General features: G+C 43.7%; 1 protein-coding gene across 1 annotated transcript; it reads left to right on the plus strand.

The window, feature by feature from the left end:
- The first annotated feature begins 9,983 nt into the window (after positions 1-9,983).
- LOC124474241 (B-cell lymphoma/leukemia 11A-like) lies at positions 9,984-15,782 on the plus strand. The gene is made up of 2 exons (XM_047030211.1): positions 9,984-10,487; positions 14,698-15,782. Exons 1-2 carry the CDS (start codon positions 10,433-10,435, stop codon positions 15,213-15,215), a joined length of 573 nt encoding a protein of 190 aa, XP_046886167.1. The 5' UTR covers positions 9,984-10,432; the 3' UTR covers positions 15,216-15,782.
- The last annotated feature ends 609 nt before the right edge of the window (positions 15,783-16,391 follow it).

Here is a 16,391-nt window from a genome sequence, read left to right on the forward strand (position 1 = left end):
TGACCAATTTGTACAATTCGATTTTTGAAACAGGAACAGTCACACGAAATAAGCTTCTGCTGCACTGGTTATCCTTCACAAGTTGGTTCATTACATAATTATTACATAAGCATTACTTGATAATTAATGATGTAATATTTTATTGTGTTGCTAAACCTTTTCTATAATGTATTATCAAAGATGTAATGTTGACGAGTCCAGTACAACACTTCCGTCGTCGTCGTCGTCGTCATCTGCCGCTTGTCCGGGGATCGGGTCGCGGGGGCAGCGACCTAAGCAGGGAGGCCCAGACTTCCCTCCCCCCGGCCACTTCCGCCAGCTCTTCCTGGGGGACCCCAAGGCGTTCCCAGGCCAGCCGAGAGACATAGTCCCTCCAGCGTGTCCTGGGTCTTCCCCGGGGCCTCTCCCCAGTGGGACGTGCCCGGAACACCTCACCAGGGAGGCGTCCAGGAGGCATCCTAATCAGATGCCCGAGCCACCTCAGCTGGCTCCTCTCGACGCGGAGGAGCAGCGGTTCTACTCTGAGCCCCTCCCGGATGACCGAGCTTCTCACCCTATCTCTAAGGGAGAGCCCGGACACCCTACGGAGAAAGCTCATTTCGGCCGCTTGTATTCGCGATCTCGTTCTTTCGGTCACTACCCATAGTTCGTGACCATAGGTGAGGGTAGGAACGTAGATCGACTGGTAAATAGAGAGCTTCGCCTTTCGACTCAGCTCCTTCTTCACCACGACGGACCGATGCAGAGCCCGCATCACTGCGGACGCCGCACCGATCCGCCTGTCGACCTCGCGCTCCATTCTTCCCTCACTCGTGAACAAGACCCCGAGATACTTGAACTCCTCCGCTTGGTTCAGGATCTCCTCCCCGACCCGGAGATGGCACTCCACCCTTTTCCGGTCGATTACCATGGCCTCAGATTTGGAGGTGCTGATTCGCACAACAATTCGTACAACACTTCCACCTAGTGGAATCGATCAGTACCTCAGGCCTGGCATTCCTAAACTCTCCGTAGAGAACGGCTGAATAAGCTGAATTAGATGATTCAATATTGAAATTCAAAATTCAATATGAATTCAAAACTGAAACAGTGTCTTTCATATTGCAGTGTAACTGATAAATAGTGTCTTTCGTAGGATGTTGGCCTTAAATCACAGTCTCTGGAAGCTGCGTGCCCAGGAATGAAAAACAGGGAAAGAAGCCCGCTTCTCTTCCTTCAACATGTCCTCAAGCACACTGCAATACGTTGAGGACTCATCACTGGGTACGTTACGATTTGTGTGTCATTTTGTGGGTGGGTAGTGGGAGAGAAATTGAGAAACAGTAGTAGCCAAGCATTGCCTTTATTTTGGACAATGACCCCAAGGTTGAAATTACAAAGACATATATTAAAAAAAGACTGCACGACAGGGGAAAAACAAACAAATTAAATCTCCTTATTTCTTAGTTTATTTATATTGCTTGTGAATTATGTTTTCAGCAAACGAGCTTATTGCGTTCCTTGCGTTCCTTGCTGGTTGTCTTAAAACGGAATCTCTACACTTTCATTTCACTGCAGGCGTGTGCTTAAAGGTGCTGTAAATAAATTACATTATTTGCTTCTCAGTACATTATATACGTGTGAAATGAGTTGCTGAAAGCATGTGCTTTAAAGCTCTCAAACTTTGTCGAACTGAAATGTGGAGTCTCACCCGTGTTCAGCTCAGGTTTTGTTTAGGCGGGGCAAAACCCAACCTATCTACGTCACAGCCACCTATCCACGTCAGATCACAGACGGTTCATATAACCTGCATTCTGTTACTCAGCTGGTACAATGCAAAGACAAAGTAATTAACACATAAAACACTGAGAGACTGCAGGTAGGTCTGTTCTGATATCTGCAATTGATTTAGCTAGTTGTTGCTGTTGTTACTAAATTCTATCAATTCAAGGGGGCGGAGCTTCAGCTCCTTCTCTGGATCCTTTTTTCTTTGGAATTTGGATGGGAAGTTAACACATTCTTCTGTGGTGTGATGAACTTGAAACTAATTTTCAGTTCTGATTTACAGCCACTTTAAGAATAGAAATGTAATCAGCCTGTGGTATTTCCCAAATCGTTTAAAAATCCTCTTGCTGCCATTAACTCACATGTATTTAGAATTTTTGAAGACCTGCATGAACTAACGATTCCCCTTAGTTGTTGACACTTTCCCACGCTACAATATTGAATGACTCAATAGCATTAGGATACCCATAAAGGAAAAATTAGTGTCGTTTTAATACAGAATTGTCAATCAATTATGAGGTAGGCTTGTTGTAGACCATTTAATACAAGAGTCGAAATACCCTTTGAAAAATGAAAATGAAAATCATATTATAATGAGCATAGTGTTAGAATTGTATATGCCAATATTTGAAAACATTTCCAATACTTTTTGCAAATCCACAAAATCTCTCAAAATCCATAGGCGTCTTTTGGGAGTATCATAAACTCCGAATAGTCAGATCCACCGAACTTTGGCGGTATTTTGGCATCTCTTCTTGTTTTGTATTTCTCGATGCTAAACTCAGATTATAAACAGTAATAAAGCAAAGGTCAGGCAAGATTGTATATTTCACTGTCAGGGACCCAGTGTTCAAGAAGCTCATCCTGCACTTCCATCCAAGCAGATGAAACTCAGGTGTTGTAACCCCTTCTACGCCAAACTCGTTTTATCTTTCATCTTCATAAATCGCGAGCGCGGAGAAGTCTAGCTCCCATGGCTAAGCCCGCAGAGAATGAATCATGTTGGGATTTATTTCTTCCCAAACACGCACACTGTAAGTTCCGTGAAGCAGGGTTATTTGCTTGCAGCATGGTATTGACTCTGAATGCTTAAAGAACGACTGAGTTAGGATACGGATATGTGGCCTGTATAAGGCCTGTAGACCGACGTTGAAACATCCTGTCGTGAACCATTTCATGAAGAAAAGATAAAGAATGAGAAAAAAGGTTTGGCTATATTCGATGTCTCAAATATGGAACGATACAAAAAACTGTAAGGCTAATGTGTTTTATAGGGTATAGGCAATCCTCTCCAAAATTAAGGTTTGTTGTAGAATGCAAGTTTTATAGGAACGTATACAACTGTTAACGGTGTGATGGTGCTGTCCATGGTTCTGAAGTATCCATCTCGAGTTTCTCTAAACCTCTACTGTAGGCTTTGCCATTTTATTGTTGCTTGTATTTACACCCTGTAACTTATTTTCCTTTCGTCTTTCCAGGACTAGTCCGTACAATTAATTGTTTTCCCCATTTCTTACTGTTTTATTTAACTAGTTTTTGATCAATTATTTCCGGTAGGCCTATTCATAATTGGCCTAAATTACTCATTAATTTATCTAGAAGAACATTCCTATTCCCTTATATAGGCTGCCATTGTGGCATATAATCCACAGTCCTGTGGCACTTTATGTGCTGTAAATGTCGAGATAGACAAGTAGGCTAGGTTTAGATCATGCCATAGTTACTTTTTTTCCCGTTAGCGCTAATCATTTGAAAGGCGTCGCAGTTAAACGTACATGGGCAGTCCATTAGATCATTAAAATCGCCTAGTGTAACACCCGCCGAGTCATTACCGCTCTATTCCCCCGTCAGAGATTTCCAACCGCCCTAAGCACAGTTTAATCAAATTAGATAGCAGACTATGTCTTGGGGTTTCTCCTATTGATATTCATTAAAAGTACATGATTTATCACTAAGCTCTTCGAGGTATGGCCCATTCATCCGTCTGGAGGTAATAAACGCCACCGACGAGGACAAACAGTGCAAATTAATTTAGCTATGAATGGATAAAAACTCCTCTGGTGCCCACTTTTCATACCTACAGGCTACGCGGGATATTAACAAGTAAAACAACAACAACAATAGGAATGGTAATAATAATAAATGATAAATAGCCTATGAAGTCTGTGTCGTCAATAACGTGTTTGTTAAAAACGACTACAACTCTTAAACAAAAAATAATAATTTTCCGGGGCATTAAGACCTCACGATCACTTTCCAACAGGCTGGTTGAAAACAAAACTGCATGAAGGCATTCAATTGGCCTAATACGTTCCAGGTAAACACATGTTATATAAATATTAGACCATTTTGAATATGGGGATAGACTAGCCTAATAGCTATTTCACTATGAGCAGTCTCTTAAGATATGGTATTTTGTCAAAGAAAACATTCTTCAAATGACATTAGGGCCTATAGCCTTCTCGTGACATGTTAAGCTGCAGACGTAAGCAAATTAAATGTGTAATGCATGAATTGCAGACAAGAGTAACCTACGACTTCTTGGATATGTAGATAATCACACCCATAGGCCGTGTAGTTTGGACCACTGGTTCCTCGCGCTTTCTCTTTACCTTATTGTCGTTTAGATTAGAGAGCCTTCCATGCACGCAAGCGTGGATGTCACCCCAAATTACCAATCAAAGTAAATACAGCATTATCAAATTAATATGGGATTACTAGAAGTTTCAGAGGTGCGTAAACCCGTAGGAATAATTCGGGTTCCATGATCGTGTCCTTATGTATAGGTATCAATCCGTTTCTGTAATTTATGAAGATACAAATCTAAATGTTTACTTGTCAGCCGCTAGGCAGTAGAAGACGAAAACGTGATCTTTCTGCGCTATGGAGACATGAGAAGTGGCCTGTGGTTTAGGCCCCGGCGATATATATAGGCTTTCCCCAACACTGCCTGTAGAGGTCGCCTGAGTCCGCGCCCTGCATCACATTCTAGCAGGCACCTCTTCATAACTCCTTTAAGACAATATTATTGCACATCTGGATGAATATAATGTGCTTTTGTGCACTGTTTTTCTCATGACACATTTGCGTTGGTCTGTTGCAACGTTTCCAGGGCTTTTAAATTCGAAGAGGTTAGCCTAGAATGAACTTTGCTCTCCTGACCTAATTAATTGATCAGAAATGAGTCTATTGTCAATGTCAATGTAAGGTCACGTCAAGACAAGAATCTGGTGAAACAATAGGCAAAGGTTTGAATAGACTATGACAGCAATTATCAACGCTCATTTTTGTTAATAATTTTTACATAAATTAGGCTACTACACTATTGACAAATGAAATGAGCTGCGCTCGAAATTTCTCCAGTTTTGGAGTTACAGGCTCCAATCGGATTCTGCTGTATTTTATTTAGCCTTACAGTGGGAAGGGGGGGGGGGGGGTAACCAGCACTGACGCACAAGGCAAGCCTTAGCTCGATAGATAAATTGGTGGGCGTCCCATGTGGACAATCTCGGCCTCCCCATTCATCATCATAACAACCGTTTAGTGTAAAATTAACAACGACTTAACTACTACGGCAATAAACATGCCCGTGCATTACCCGAGATTGATGCAGATTGCAGTGGAGGGTGGAATCCGCGGCCCGTCCGCGTGGGAGACGGGCATTTGCGGTAGAGGAAACCTGTCCGTTTCAATTAAAGCAGAAGATATATAATTAACTATCCCGTCTGCGTGGTGTGCGTGTATGTGTGTGTGGTAAGCACGCAGATGTTGCTTACAAATCTGACTTAAATTGTTATCTCAGTACTGATGGCAACACAGACGTGCAATGAGGGCGCGCACACACGCACATCCCCATACTAAAGAGAGAGAGAAAGAGACAGAGAGAGAGAGCGAGAGAGAGAGAGAGAGAGAGCGAGAGAGAGAGCGGGAGACACAGAGAGAGAGGTTTATAATTTGGCCTATAGCCGCGTAATCCTTCAGATTTTATCTAATACCACCGGAAGCCCAGGCGGCATGCGCACCCATCGCACCGTGTGATAATGGCACATTGTGAAATCTAGCCATTAATATTAATTGTAAGTCTGGGAATTTTGTCTCGACCACCAGAGCTTGAAATTCCTTCGAAAGGCAAGCCTAGATTTACCAAGGATTTTGAGCTTATTCCCTAGTTTTCTCTCTTTTGAAAAGAGAAACTTCCATCAGCCTTTGTCAAAGAGCACGAGCATGGAGCCCTTCATTGATATCATAGGAAGTATTTGTATTGATAAACATTTGTATACAACAATGTGGGCCTGTTTGTGATTGCAATACAGTAACTAAACTTTGACATCATGTGATTCCAAATTAAGGCATGCTTATTTTGCCCCCAATTCATTATAACAACCCAGGACGTAAAGTCTACATAGCAAATAATGTTGTAGGCCTCTGACTGGCACGTCAATTAATGGACATCAAAATGATTTAATGAGCAAGTGAACACCAAAGAAGTAAGGCCATGGATGTGCTAAAGAGCTGCCATAAAGTGATTTGCGATTTGATTTAGCGTCAGAATTGGGTAGCACACACGCTTTACCGTATTCATAAGTAGGCCCACTTTACCCTATACAGTGATATAACGCAATTGTTAAACGTTTTAATTCTCCAGGTCTAAACACACTCATTTCTGGAATCCAAGCCCATTCTGTATAGCATACGTCTCCTGGTGCGCGTAATAAAAATATGTTAAGAGCTTTATCCAATCTCATTAGCCTTTACAAGCATATTCACAAATACGGGCCTATTAGGTCTTTTTGATCCAAGGTTTGAATGAAGATCCTTTATACCAGAGTGGCTGAAGGGTCCACAGAAACGGGGGGAGAGGCTGACTGAGGCATGAAGGCAACAGCGAGTGAGAGCGAGCGCTGATTTATCGCTGGAGCCCCTGGTCATTTCCATATTGAAATGCGTCCGCTCGCTCGAGCGCCAGTCGCTTTACATTCTTGAGGCTCTTGTGTGTTGAAAGCATATTCGAAACTTGTTTCTTCCTCCCTTACACGATACATATTGATGGTTTGAAGAAACAAATCTATCTTGGTTGTTTAAGTATGCTAAACGTTCGTTTTTACCACCAGTCTAAGACAACTAAGTCTTGACAGCAAATACGTTCAGTTGTAGCATTAAACTGAGCCATTACGCTTATACCGAATAGAATGCTGAAAAGAGGCCAGGGTTGATTGCGATTACAATCGCAAGATCTAAATTATTCCTCAGATTGAAAACTACTAAACGCTGTCAGTAAACTATACAACTAAAGAAACACGCATATTCTAACCATGCACAGTCTTGCTAGAAGGATACATCAAATGCATTAACCGCCGCCTGACTGATTTATGACGGAATCGGTCGCCCGCTGTCATTTACATGTTGAGATTCCCGTTGCTTGCGCTCTCTCGCGCACACGTCGTAGCGCTCTATTGGCTTTGATCAATGTCTGCCTTGAGTGAGCTTGGGAGAGAAAGAGGGGTGAGCTAAGACGAGAAAGGGAAATAAAAGGGGAGGGGGGAGGGGGGGGAATGGGAAAACATTCTTTGTGGCAACAGATGGAGAGGGGTGTAGGGAGAGGTCAAGGTTAGTGCTCTGTGCCATTGAATCCGAATGAAGGAACTGCTCCTCTCCGATCTTCCTCAACTGTCTCACAGTGGCCTAACTTTCAATGAGGGTAGTCTATTCAAAATAAGACCAACAATGTTTCAGCTTGTCATGCATTGTAGTTCGTTAGATATTTTAATGCTATTGCCTACCATTGTGCTTTTTTTGTTGCTAAACTTATAAGCAGTTTGATGTTTAGAGAACGCTTCTACTAAAACGAAGCGGTAAAATGCTCGTCTTCTTTCCTGATCAAGGTGTATTTCTGTCGCATGCTAGCTTCCTCCTATGTTGTTGTTTTGCTGTCCACAGTGATAACAATCTGTGTCAGTGTGGGTTGCTTGGTGACCTTATGTTACGTGTATCAAGTTCAAAAGGCTACGTTGACCGGCTGTCACTTTGAAAATATCACCAAGAACCCCGATGTCAAATACGAATCTAAGATTCAGATTATTATCAACACTATGCATATGTTTGACCAATCAAGTGCGTTTTATTTACAGCAACGACTAAATTCAGCCTACCTTTCACGAGCAACATACCGCCAGTCCCTAACATCTCAGGCCTAATCCAAGTTCGAGCCTTTACAGTGACATTTAAGGTAAGCCAATCAGATGCATTAATGTGTCTCGCAACAGTAAGTAAGCCATATTGAAATAAACTTACAATGGCTTACGATCGTGCACAACAAGTAACATAACTTGAAACTCGAAATGTGGGTGATTATGTACGGCTGTTGTGTTGATAGTCCTAAATTCATTCAATAAAAATACTGCCATATTTCATTTGACATTGACTTTGGCTATTCATGTTTTCAGAGGTGGGTATTTTTCATGTTGTTTGGTGTGTAGCAAAAATGCATGTAAAACAATAAAACTATTTAAAGTTTTCAAACTAGCCTATATATTAATTGTTGTAAAATCTCGGATTCTCTGTAAAACAACTAAAAGCTGAATGCCATTTTCTCTACAAAATGTGCTATCTTATCTGACTCATATATTAGAAAGGAATACATTAAAAATTACTAAACAAAGTATTAATCATCCGCCGGAAGATGACCATGCTCTCATTAAATACTATAATCACAGACGGATTTGCTACTTGTTTTAATATTAGGCTCAAATCATGACAGCTTTTTGAGGCAAAAAAAAAAGTTGCAAAACTAAAAAATGAATTCAATTCCCGTTTTCGCTTACATTAGAAGCAAAACCTAAAGATTATCTTCAAACCAATAATTTCGGTCTCTGAAACAACGTTGCACACAGTGGGTTTAGAGTAGGACTGGTTGCTGTATACATGCACAATAGTCTCATTGCCTGAGCATTGGCATCACGTCACACCACAGTCTATGAAAATCTCCCTCAGCAGGCTGCTTCCATATTCACTATCAACACACCAGCCCCGTCCACGGAAGCCAACGACTTGTCGCAACCTGTAAAATATTTCACTCACTGGTCATACATTTTTATCGTCGACGTTGAACCTCCACCACCACTCAGTGTCGTTTCTCTTTCTCTCCCCCTCTCTCTCTCGCTCTCTTTCTCTCACTCATAATCCCTCTCCGTCCTATAATTGTTCTGTCCCTTGCCCGGTGCAGCGTGCTCGCGGTCCTTGTAGCCCTCGTTGGTCCGGCGCGGCGACGCTTTCCTCCTGTACTATACGGATTCCCACATAATGTTTCAGTCGCTGTAGTCAAGTCACACTTCAGCTAGCTCGCGAGGCTGCTCCTCTCCTTTACTGTACCCTCCCCACACAGCCCCTCTCTTGTCATCGCGTTTGTTATTTGCATGAAGTCTTCTTAGAGTGTCGTTATTTAGTCTGCACGGGCGGTGTTTAGCCCGCGTTTTATATCACCAAACCCCCATTCCGAGAGTATTTACAACCCCCTCCCCTCCCTCCCCCATCCGCCGGTTCAACCTGAACACATCTGAAACTTATTATATGGGCGCTTATGGGCAGACTCCCACGGTCTGTTTGCCAAGGGTCTAGGGTTTCACGGAAAGCTATAGTGTCCACGTTTTAACCTACAATGACCGCTAACCTCACTGAACCCTAAAATTATTTTATCTGAGTGATCAGACGCCCTGTGCCCTGGGGTACACCCCCGCACACACGGTTCAAGCCATGCCCTTACATTGGAACCTGTATGTCCTGTTCCTGCAACCCGATAGTTTCACGCGCTCCGTTTCGTTTCAATTGTGCTTCGCCCTTAACCCCCTCTGTATACCTATCTGCGAGGACACACACACACACACATACACACACCAACGACACTCAGTGTGTTTCTCAGATCAATGTCCACCATTGCGACAGCTTCTATTAAACGTCTCTGTTTCTGCTCCGAGTTTCCCACCCGCATGCAGCATATGTCCGGCCCCCTTTCGAGTTCTTGTCCATTGGCACCCCTTGCTGTTTTCCTTCGTCCACCCCCCCCCCCCCCTTCACACCGCCACACACCTCACACACAGTACACATTGCATTCATTAGACATCTCTCTCTCTCTCGCTCTCTCTCTCTCTCTCTCTCTCTCTCTCTCTCTCTCTCTCTCTCTCTCTTTTTCTCTCTCTCTCTCCCTCTCTCTCTATCTCTCTCTCTCCCTCCCCCGAGTGCCTCTTGTCCGGCCCCCTGATCTTTCTGTCCATTGGCTTCCCCGGGTCTATTTTTCATGCCCAGCCCCTAATGACTGTCCATTGGTTTTGTTATTTCTCTACCCTCCTCCCACTTCGCCGCTTCGCCCTGCCCATGTTTTGTGTGTCTGTGTCCATCCATCGCCTGACGTTCAAGTTCGCGGGGACGTCACGTCCGCACTTGAACTTGCAGCTCAGGGGGGCTTTTGCCATTTTTTCATCTCTCCCCTCTCTCTCTCTCTCTTTTCAAAAAAGCCATGACGGCGATCCTACAATCCATCTTCCCTGCGCCATCTTTGTATTATTTCTAATTTATTTTGGATGTCAAAGGCATTGATGAAGATATTTTCTCTGGAGTCTTCTTTCTAACCCGGCTCTCCCGATGTGATCCGAGCTGAACGCCGCTAACAACCACCATGTCTCGCCGGAAGCAAGGCAAACCACAGCACTTAAGCAAACGGGATTTTTCACGTAAGTACTGCTAAATTGTATATTCTTTTTATTATTTTCCCTCTGATTGGAAACGAGGTTCATTCAGAAAAGCTGAAAACATTTACCAGGAGCGTGGTCCGCACTGGCACTTGGACACTGGACTGCACGAACCCTGGTCAAGTGGACTTCACTGTGAAAGCGTGGTGAGAATCTCTCCGTGCCATAGACTACCTTTGCGCGCAACGAGGATCCCACTCAAAAGCTGAGAGAAAAGTTTTTTATCCAGCAGTCTACGATTAAAAAAACAACAAGTTTGTTACTAGAATGCTGTTACATTCATAAGCTCTGGCTTTTGTGCCCCCGTCGCTTTGGCCACTCGAAGTGTTTAGAATACGCTCGCAACCGTGTTGGGTAGCTCATATGCATGTATTTTACGGAGCTATCGCCCGGAATATCCCGTATCTATGCTAGCCTGGGACGTACAGGCAGGTATCCCTCTCTCGTGCTATTTTTGGATTTTTTTCAAAAACTGAAAGTGGCTTTTGATTGGGAAAAAATCTCGTGTCTGATTGTTTACAAGCACCGCGTGCGCGTGTAACTCCCCATGCCAACAGCGTCGAAATAAATGTTTTAAAAAAACGGCACATTTGTGCCACACTTGTTCAAATATGCGGATCTATCGTAATGCTCCGTTTAGGTCTTATCTATATACGCTCTCATACTCAGACAAGAAGCATATGGTTCTTGTTCTCACGAATGAAGAGAACGAGCCTTTCGCAGAGCAACAGGAGCGACGCTTTTATCCTCATAGTGTTCTTAGACCTCTGATTAAAAAACATTTGATCTATTTAACAACATATTCGTTGACATTGCTGGTCAAACCGTTAATGTAAGATTAAAGTAAAAGAGTATGCGTTGCGTTAGAATCATGTAGCCTACCACACAGTGAATACTCGGAGCTTTTAGTTGGACAATGTCTAAAGGCATTTTACGCACCTATTACACTTGTTACTTCCTATTTGATCTAGTTTGCATAGGTAACAATACACATCATGTGAAAAGCAAGCAACTAAAGCCGATTGACTGGAGGACTGAAGGTAGCCAGTGACCGTTCGCAGCGCTCACGCGTCCTGGAACCTTCACGATCAGAAGCTTGTGAAAGGTGTTGGGGTATCTGGCTTCCAGACCTCCATAGTAGAGATCCATGTTGAGTTAACATGTTACTTTAACTTAAAGCAGCGTTACTAGGTGTTTTAACACAGCATAAGCTGCTCGGTTACTCGCCACCTATATCGCCTGGTGCTAGTGTACAAGCGAGCACACAGACCACAGCCGCACTGCATTGTTCGTGTTAAGTACCGTCGCTAGGAGGCAGACGACGATCGTAGAAATGGTAGTGGACTTGAACTTGAAACATTTCACCACCACCCCAATCTACATATTTGACGATATGTTTAGAATTGGGGGAAGACGCACAGTCAAGCTTTCAACGAGGTTATATGGCGTGGTGCTCCCCTCCTTTCTCCCCAATTTTGCCCATTCAAATCAAATGTGTTTTTTCTTCTTCTGGGACGCAAGTAAAAATATTTGAATAAAACTGTCACCACGAGGTTATATATATAGGCCCTATACCTTGTCCATATACATTTTGCAAATATAGCCAATGCGTTTAATTAACTGAAATTAGAGGCATTAAAGGCATTTTAATGAAAAATTGATTAACTCAAAATAAATATATTAGAATAGCAATAGGCTATAAATATGATAAGAACTCACATGCATACCAGAAATGGCATATGTTCTTGCATTTATTTTTTAATTTTTATAAATGTTGCCCGTTCACTATTAAGATTTGACCCATTGAGAAATGTAATGAACATCCACACACATTCCTGGACGAGTTACAGTAAAATCAACTGAAACACGTCTCCCCATAAGGAAAGTAGCCTACTTGCGAATTTGAATTATCAGCATATTATACGCGCATGTCCCATACCTGTTTATGGAGGTAGGCCTATTTGTATTTTAACATTGGCTACGTTATTCGTTTAATTTGTAGTGTTTACTTTATATAGGCTACATTTAAACCTACAGCCTACAATAGCAGCCTACAATACAGTTTCACAGTTTCACGGTGTGAAAGTATTAGAGACTAACACTTCTTAACCCACGACTCTTACAAATTATGCTTCAGTCGTTTGGCAACTCGTTTTGTAGTTTATCTGTCAACGCTTTATAGGCTATTGATTGCATTGCAGTTTAATACGCTGAAAGTAGGCTAATGTCGTCTACTGTGGCAATGATATCAAGCTATCAATTGCCTGTTGTTCTGAATATTCTACCCAGATACCTATCCCGTATCTCTTGGGCCCTCTAATTCAGTTGTATATGGAAATAGTCAATGTTATTTAAAGAATAATGAAAGGCTGGACCGTAGCTTCATCGTGAAGGTGTGACAGTAGCTTATGTTCGCGTTTAATAATTCCTTATTAAAACAAACGCTTTGTGTTTTTTTCTGATATTCTAGTTCAAGTTTTGAGGTACGTTTAGGCAATTTCATTAGATGTTATCATGTGAATGCAATGCTCAGGGTTGTTGTAAAACCAGAGCCAGTCTGGTGGTTGACCTGACGTTAAATTAAGGGTAGTAACCGGCAGCTGGAATTTATCACACGTTATCTCGACGTCCCAGTTCGCTCGCAGATGTCGTGGAGGATTGCTTGTTCAAATGATATTTCCTCGCGCGCTGGGAGCTACTCTACATTTCGCGCCCCTCTCTCCCCCTTTCTCTCTCTTGCTCTCTCTATCTCAGTTTCACTAGGTTAGGAGGAAATAAATTTAACCTCAGTTCACTCACAGGATCCTATCTCTTTTATCAAACATCCGTACCAATCACCAGCCACTAAAATTAAAATCTATTTTTTGACTCTCAGTGGTTTTAAGTTCATTAAAATGTGAAATTGGCAGCTTAGTAAAGAAGGTCAAGATGCTTAACCATAAGGAAGCTAAAGGAGAACTACTCTCACCTTAGAGCAAAATATTTGGAAAATGACGGGCCGTTAGTTCCGTTCGGTAGTTGGTGGATTCTCACCCCTTGGTGTGGTGAAATGTCTCTTCACATTTTCTTCTACCGCGTCATCTACATCGACAGTCGCCGTTTGACAAAAAGCATCTTAAAAACTAGTCAAGCGTTAATCCTGGGGAACAGGGCGAGGAATTTGCCTGAACGGCTCCTTTAGACCGATTTCCTGCTATAAAAGTAGTAGTTCAAAAGAGCTATAAGTCACACGCATGTTAAGAGGCCAACTGATTTTTTTTTGTCACACACACACACACACACACAGTCAGACTACTGGGCTTTTCTCCACATATCCTGGACATATTTTAATGCATGTTATTCCGTTCTGCTTTGAGAGAACCAGACTAAGTTATAAACCTGTAAGCAATCAAAAGATTCATCCATGCCTTTTTTTCAGCCTTTACATTTAGCTATGTTCCTGATGAGTTGACTAAATGCTGCGTTGTTCCTAGTTAGCACTTCTATCCATGTGTTCTACATGATATTCTTATGGCGACACTGTTGTATATTCCTGCTCTAAAAACGAATCAGGCTCCCCCTTTAACGCTTTCATTGTAATTGTCATGGTAATATGGAAAAGCCGTGTTAGTTAAAAGAACAAGTGCTTCACTATGAAGCAGACAGGCTGTCTTGCATTAAGCACAGCTGCTTGTCTCAGTTCAGACACACAGAGCCAGCCTCACTATTCACTTCCTACCAGCCCAACACAAACACCATCACTACTAATACGGCTAGTCTTCTCCTACCACTAGGAATACTGCTATCACTACTGCTGTTGCTAAAACTTGTTCCGCTGCTACTACCACCACCACAAGTGCCAGCCCCAACACTACTGCTGCTATTTATACTGCTGCTGCTACTGCTGTTGTTACTATCCCTGCTACTGTTCCTCCTGTTACTGATACTACTACAATAGATCCTATATTGTGTTCCTCACAAGAAGGATGCTAAGAAACATGAACAGCATGCGATCGTTGTTTTGACCCTTCAACTGAACGTTCCGCCTCTAAATGTGTTCTTCTGTCTCTCTATCTCTCTCCGTCTCTCTCTTTGTCTCTCTCTCTGTCTCTCTCTCCTTTATTTGTATCTTTTATTCATTAATTTCTTTTTCTCTTCCTACACCCCCCCCCCCCCTCCCTCGCCGTTTCCGTGGTTTTCCCCTTGTCTCTAGCCGAGCCCCCGTCAGCCGTCGGATCGTCTCTGGAGCATTCGGAGCGCTGTTCGGAGCGCTCGTACCCCTCTGAGGAGCAGGGCGCAGGGTCGCTGGCCCGAGTGGGCTCCAGAGCCCACCCCCCCGAGCAGGACCTGCTGACCTGCGGCCAGTGCCAGTCCACCTTCCCCCTGGCGGACATCCTCCTCTTCATCGAGCACAAGAGGAAGCGATGCTACGGGCCTCCCTGTCTGGCGAGGGGTCTGGACAAGCCTCCCTCGCCCTCGCCTGGCCTCGCCCTCACCCCCTCCCCGGCCCTCTCGCTCCACCGACACAGGCCCGTGGAAGTGGGTGTCCAGGCTACCCCCCTGGACCATGACGACCGCCTCTCATCCCCTCGAGGGATTTGCCCCAAGCAGGAACACATACCAGGTAACAGAGGACTCCTCTTAATGCAGGACTGCCATGTTAGCAAAATAGCAGCAGTAACTGACTTTGACTTGAGAAAGAAAAACAAGGTGGGGGAAGCGCTTGACTGATTCTTGAGGGGGAGATTATGTGTGTGTTGCGGCGAGTTAGTGTATGTGCACCTCTGGTTGTGCCTAGCTGTGTGTGTGTGTGTGTTGAGGGTGTGTGTGTGCAGGTGTTGTTATCGAGGAATCAGATCAGTGTGTTTTGTCGTTGTTGTTTGTCCATCCACATGGGCTGGGATGTAAGCAGCATTTTGTCACACATGGTCCCTCCACCATTGGGAATTGTAGTCCTAAGAGACCATGGTTTGCTGTGATTGGACACACACATCAGTTCTTGTTGAAGCTAGACGTTTGATTGGCCAGGAGTGACAGGCGGGGGCTGGGTTTGAACGGGCTAAACACTGCCGTTAAACGTCACAGGGAAGCCCAAAAGATAACGAATAGCTTGACGTCATTTTGTACTTGACATAAAAGCACCCGTTCTATTCCGTTGACTTGTCTGTGTCACCATTTCTTCTGTCCTCCCTCGCTGCTGATTTTAGATACACATCATAGGATCACTGCCTGTGTGTGTGTGTGTGAGAGAGAGAGACACAGAGAGAGAGACAGAGAGAGACACAGAAAGAGAGACAGAAGGAGAGATGAAGAGACAGAGAGAGCAAAAGGGAAACAAATAGCGTGAAAGGGAGAGACAGAGAAAGAAAGCATCACAGTGATTAACTTGGGCCTGATGAACGATGGTCGGATGCTGTTTGTTTAGTTAGGTTCCATACTAATCAAATACTATAGCCCACTGGCAAAGTGACACGGGTGACCTTGACGTAGTGGCCATTTTGTCAGTGCCCAAAGTGGGGCAAGGGGTGGGTGCACCGGCTGGCACAGCAAAGAGCTCTACCCTCTCACAATGCAGGGAAACAGGGTTTGGACTGATGATCAATGCGTGTGTGTTGTAGAGGGGGACTCACATTGCTGTGTGGGACTGTAATTACCCTCGGTGAAAACTTGGTGTCTGTACGGTGGCTCATCACATCTCTGTCTCACGTCAGAGGATCTATTAGGATCTCTCGGTCGCTTGTCCACCGTTTCACCACCGATGTTTCACCACGTTGTTTAAGGTCTGTGTGAATACAGCACGGGTGCGTCTGTGTACGAGTTCCCCTTTTCAGACCAGGAGTCTGTGATCCTGAGCATGGCTTTCTGCATTGCTGTGTGTGTGCGCGTTCGTGCATGTGTGTGTGCGTT

The sequence above is a fragment of the Hypomesus transpacificus genome, chromosome 11 (assembly GCF_021917145.1).
Source record: "Hypomesus transpacificus isolate Combined female chromosome 11, fHypTra1, whole genome shotgun sequence".
Taxonomy (NCBI): domain Eukaryota; kingdom Metazoa; phylum Chordata; class Actinopteri; order Osmeriformes; family Osmeridae; genus Hypomesus; species Hypomesus transpacificus.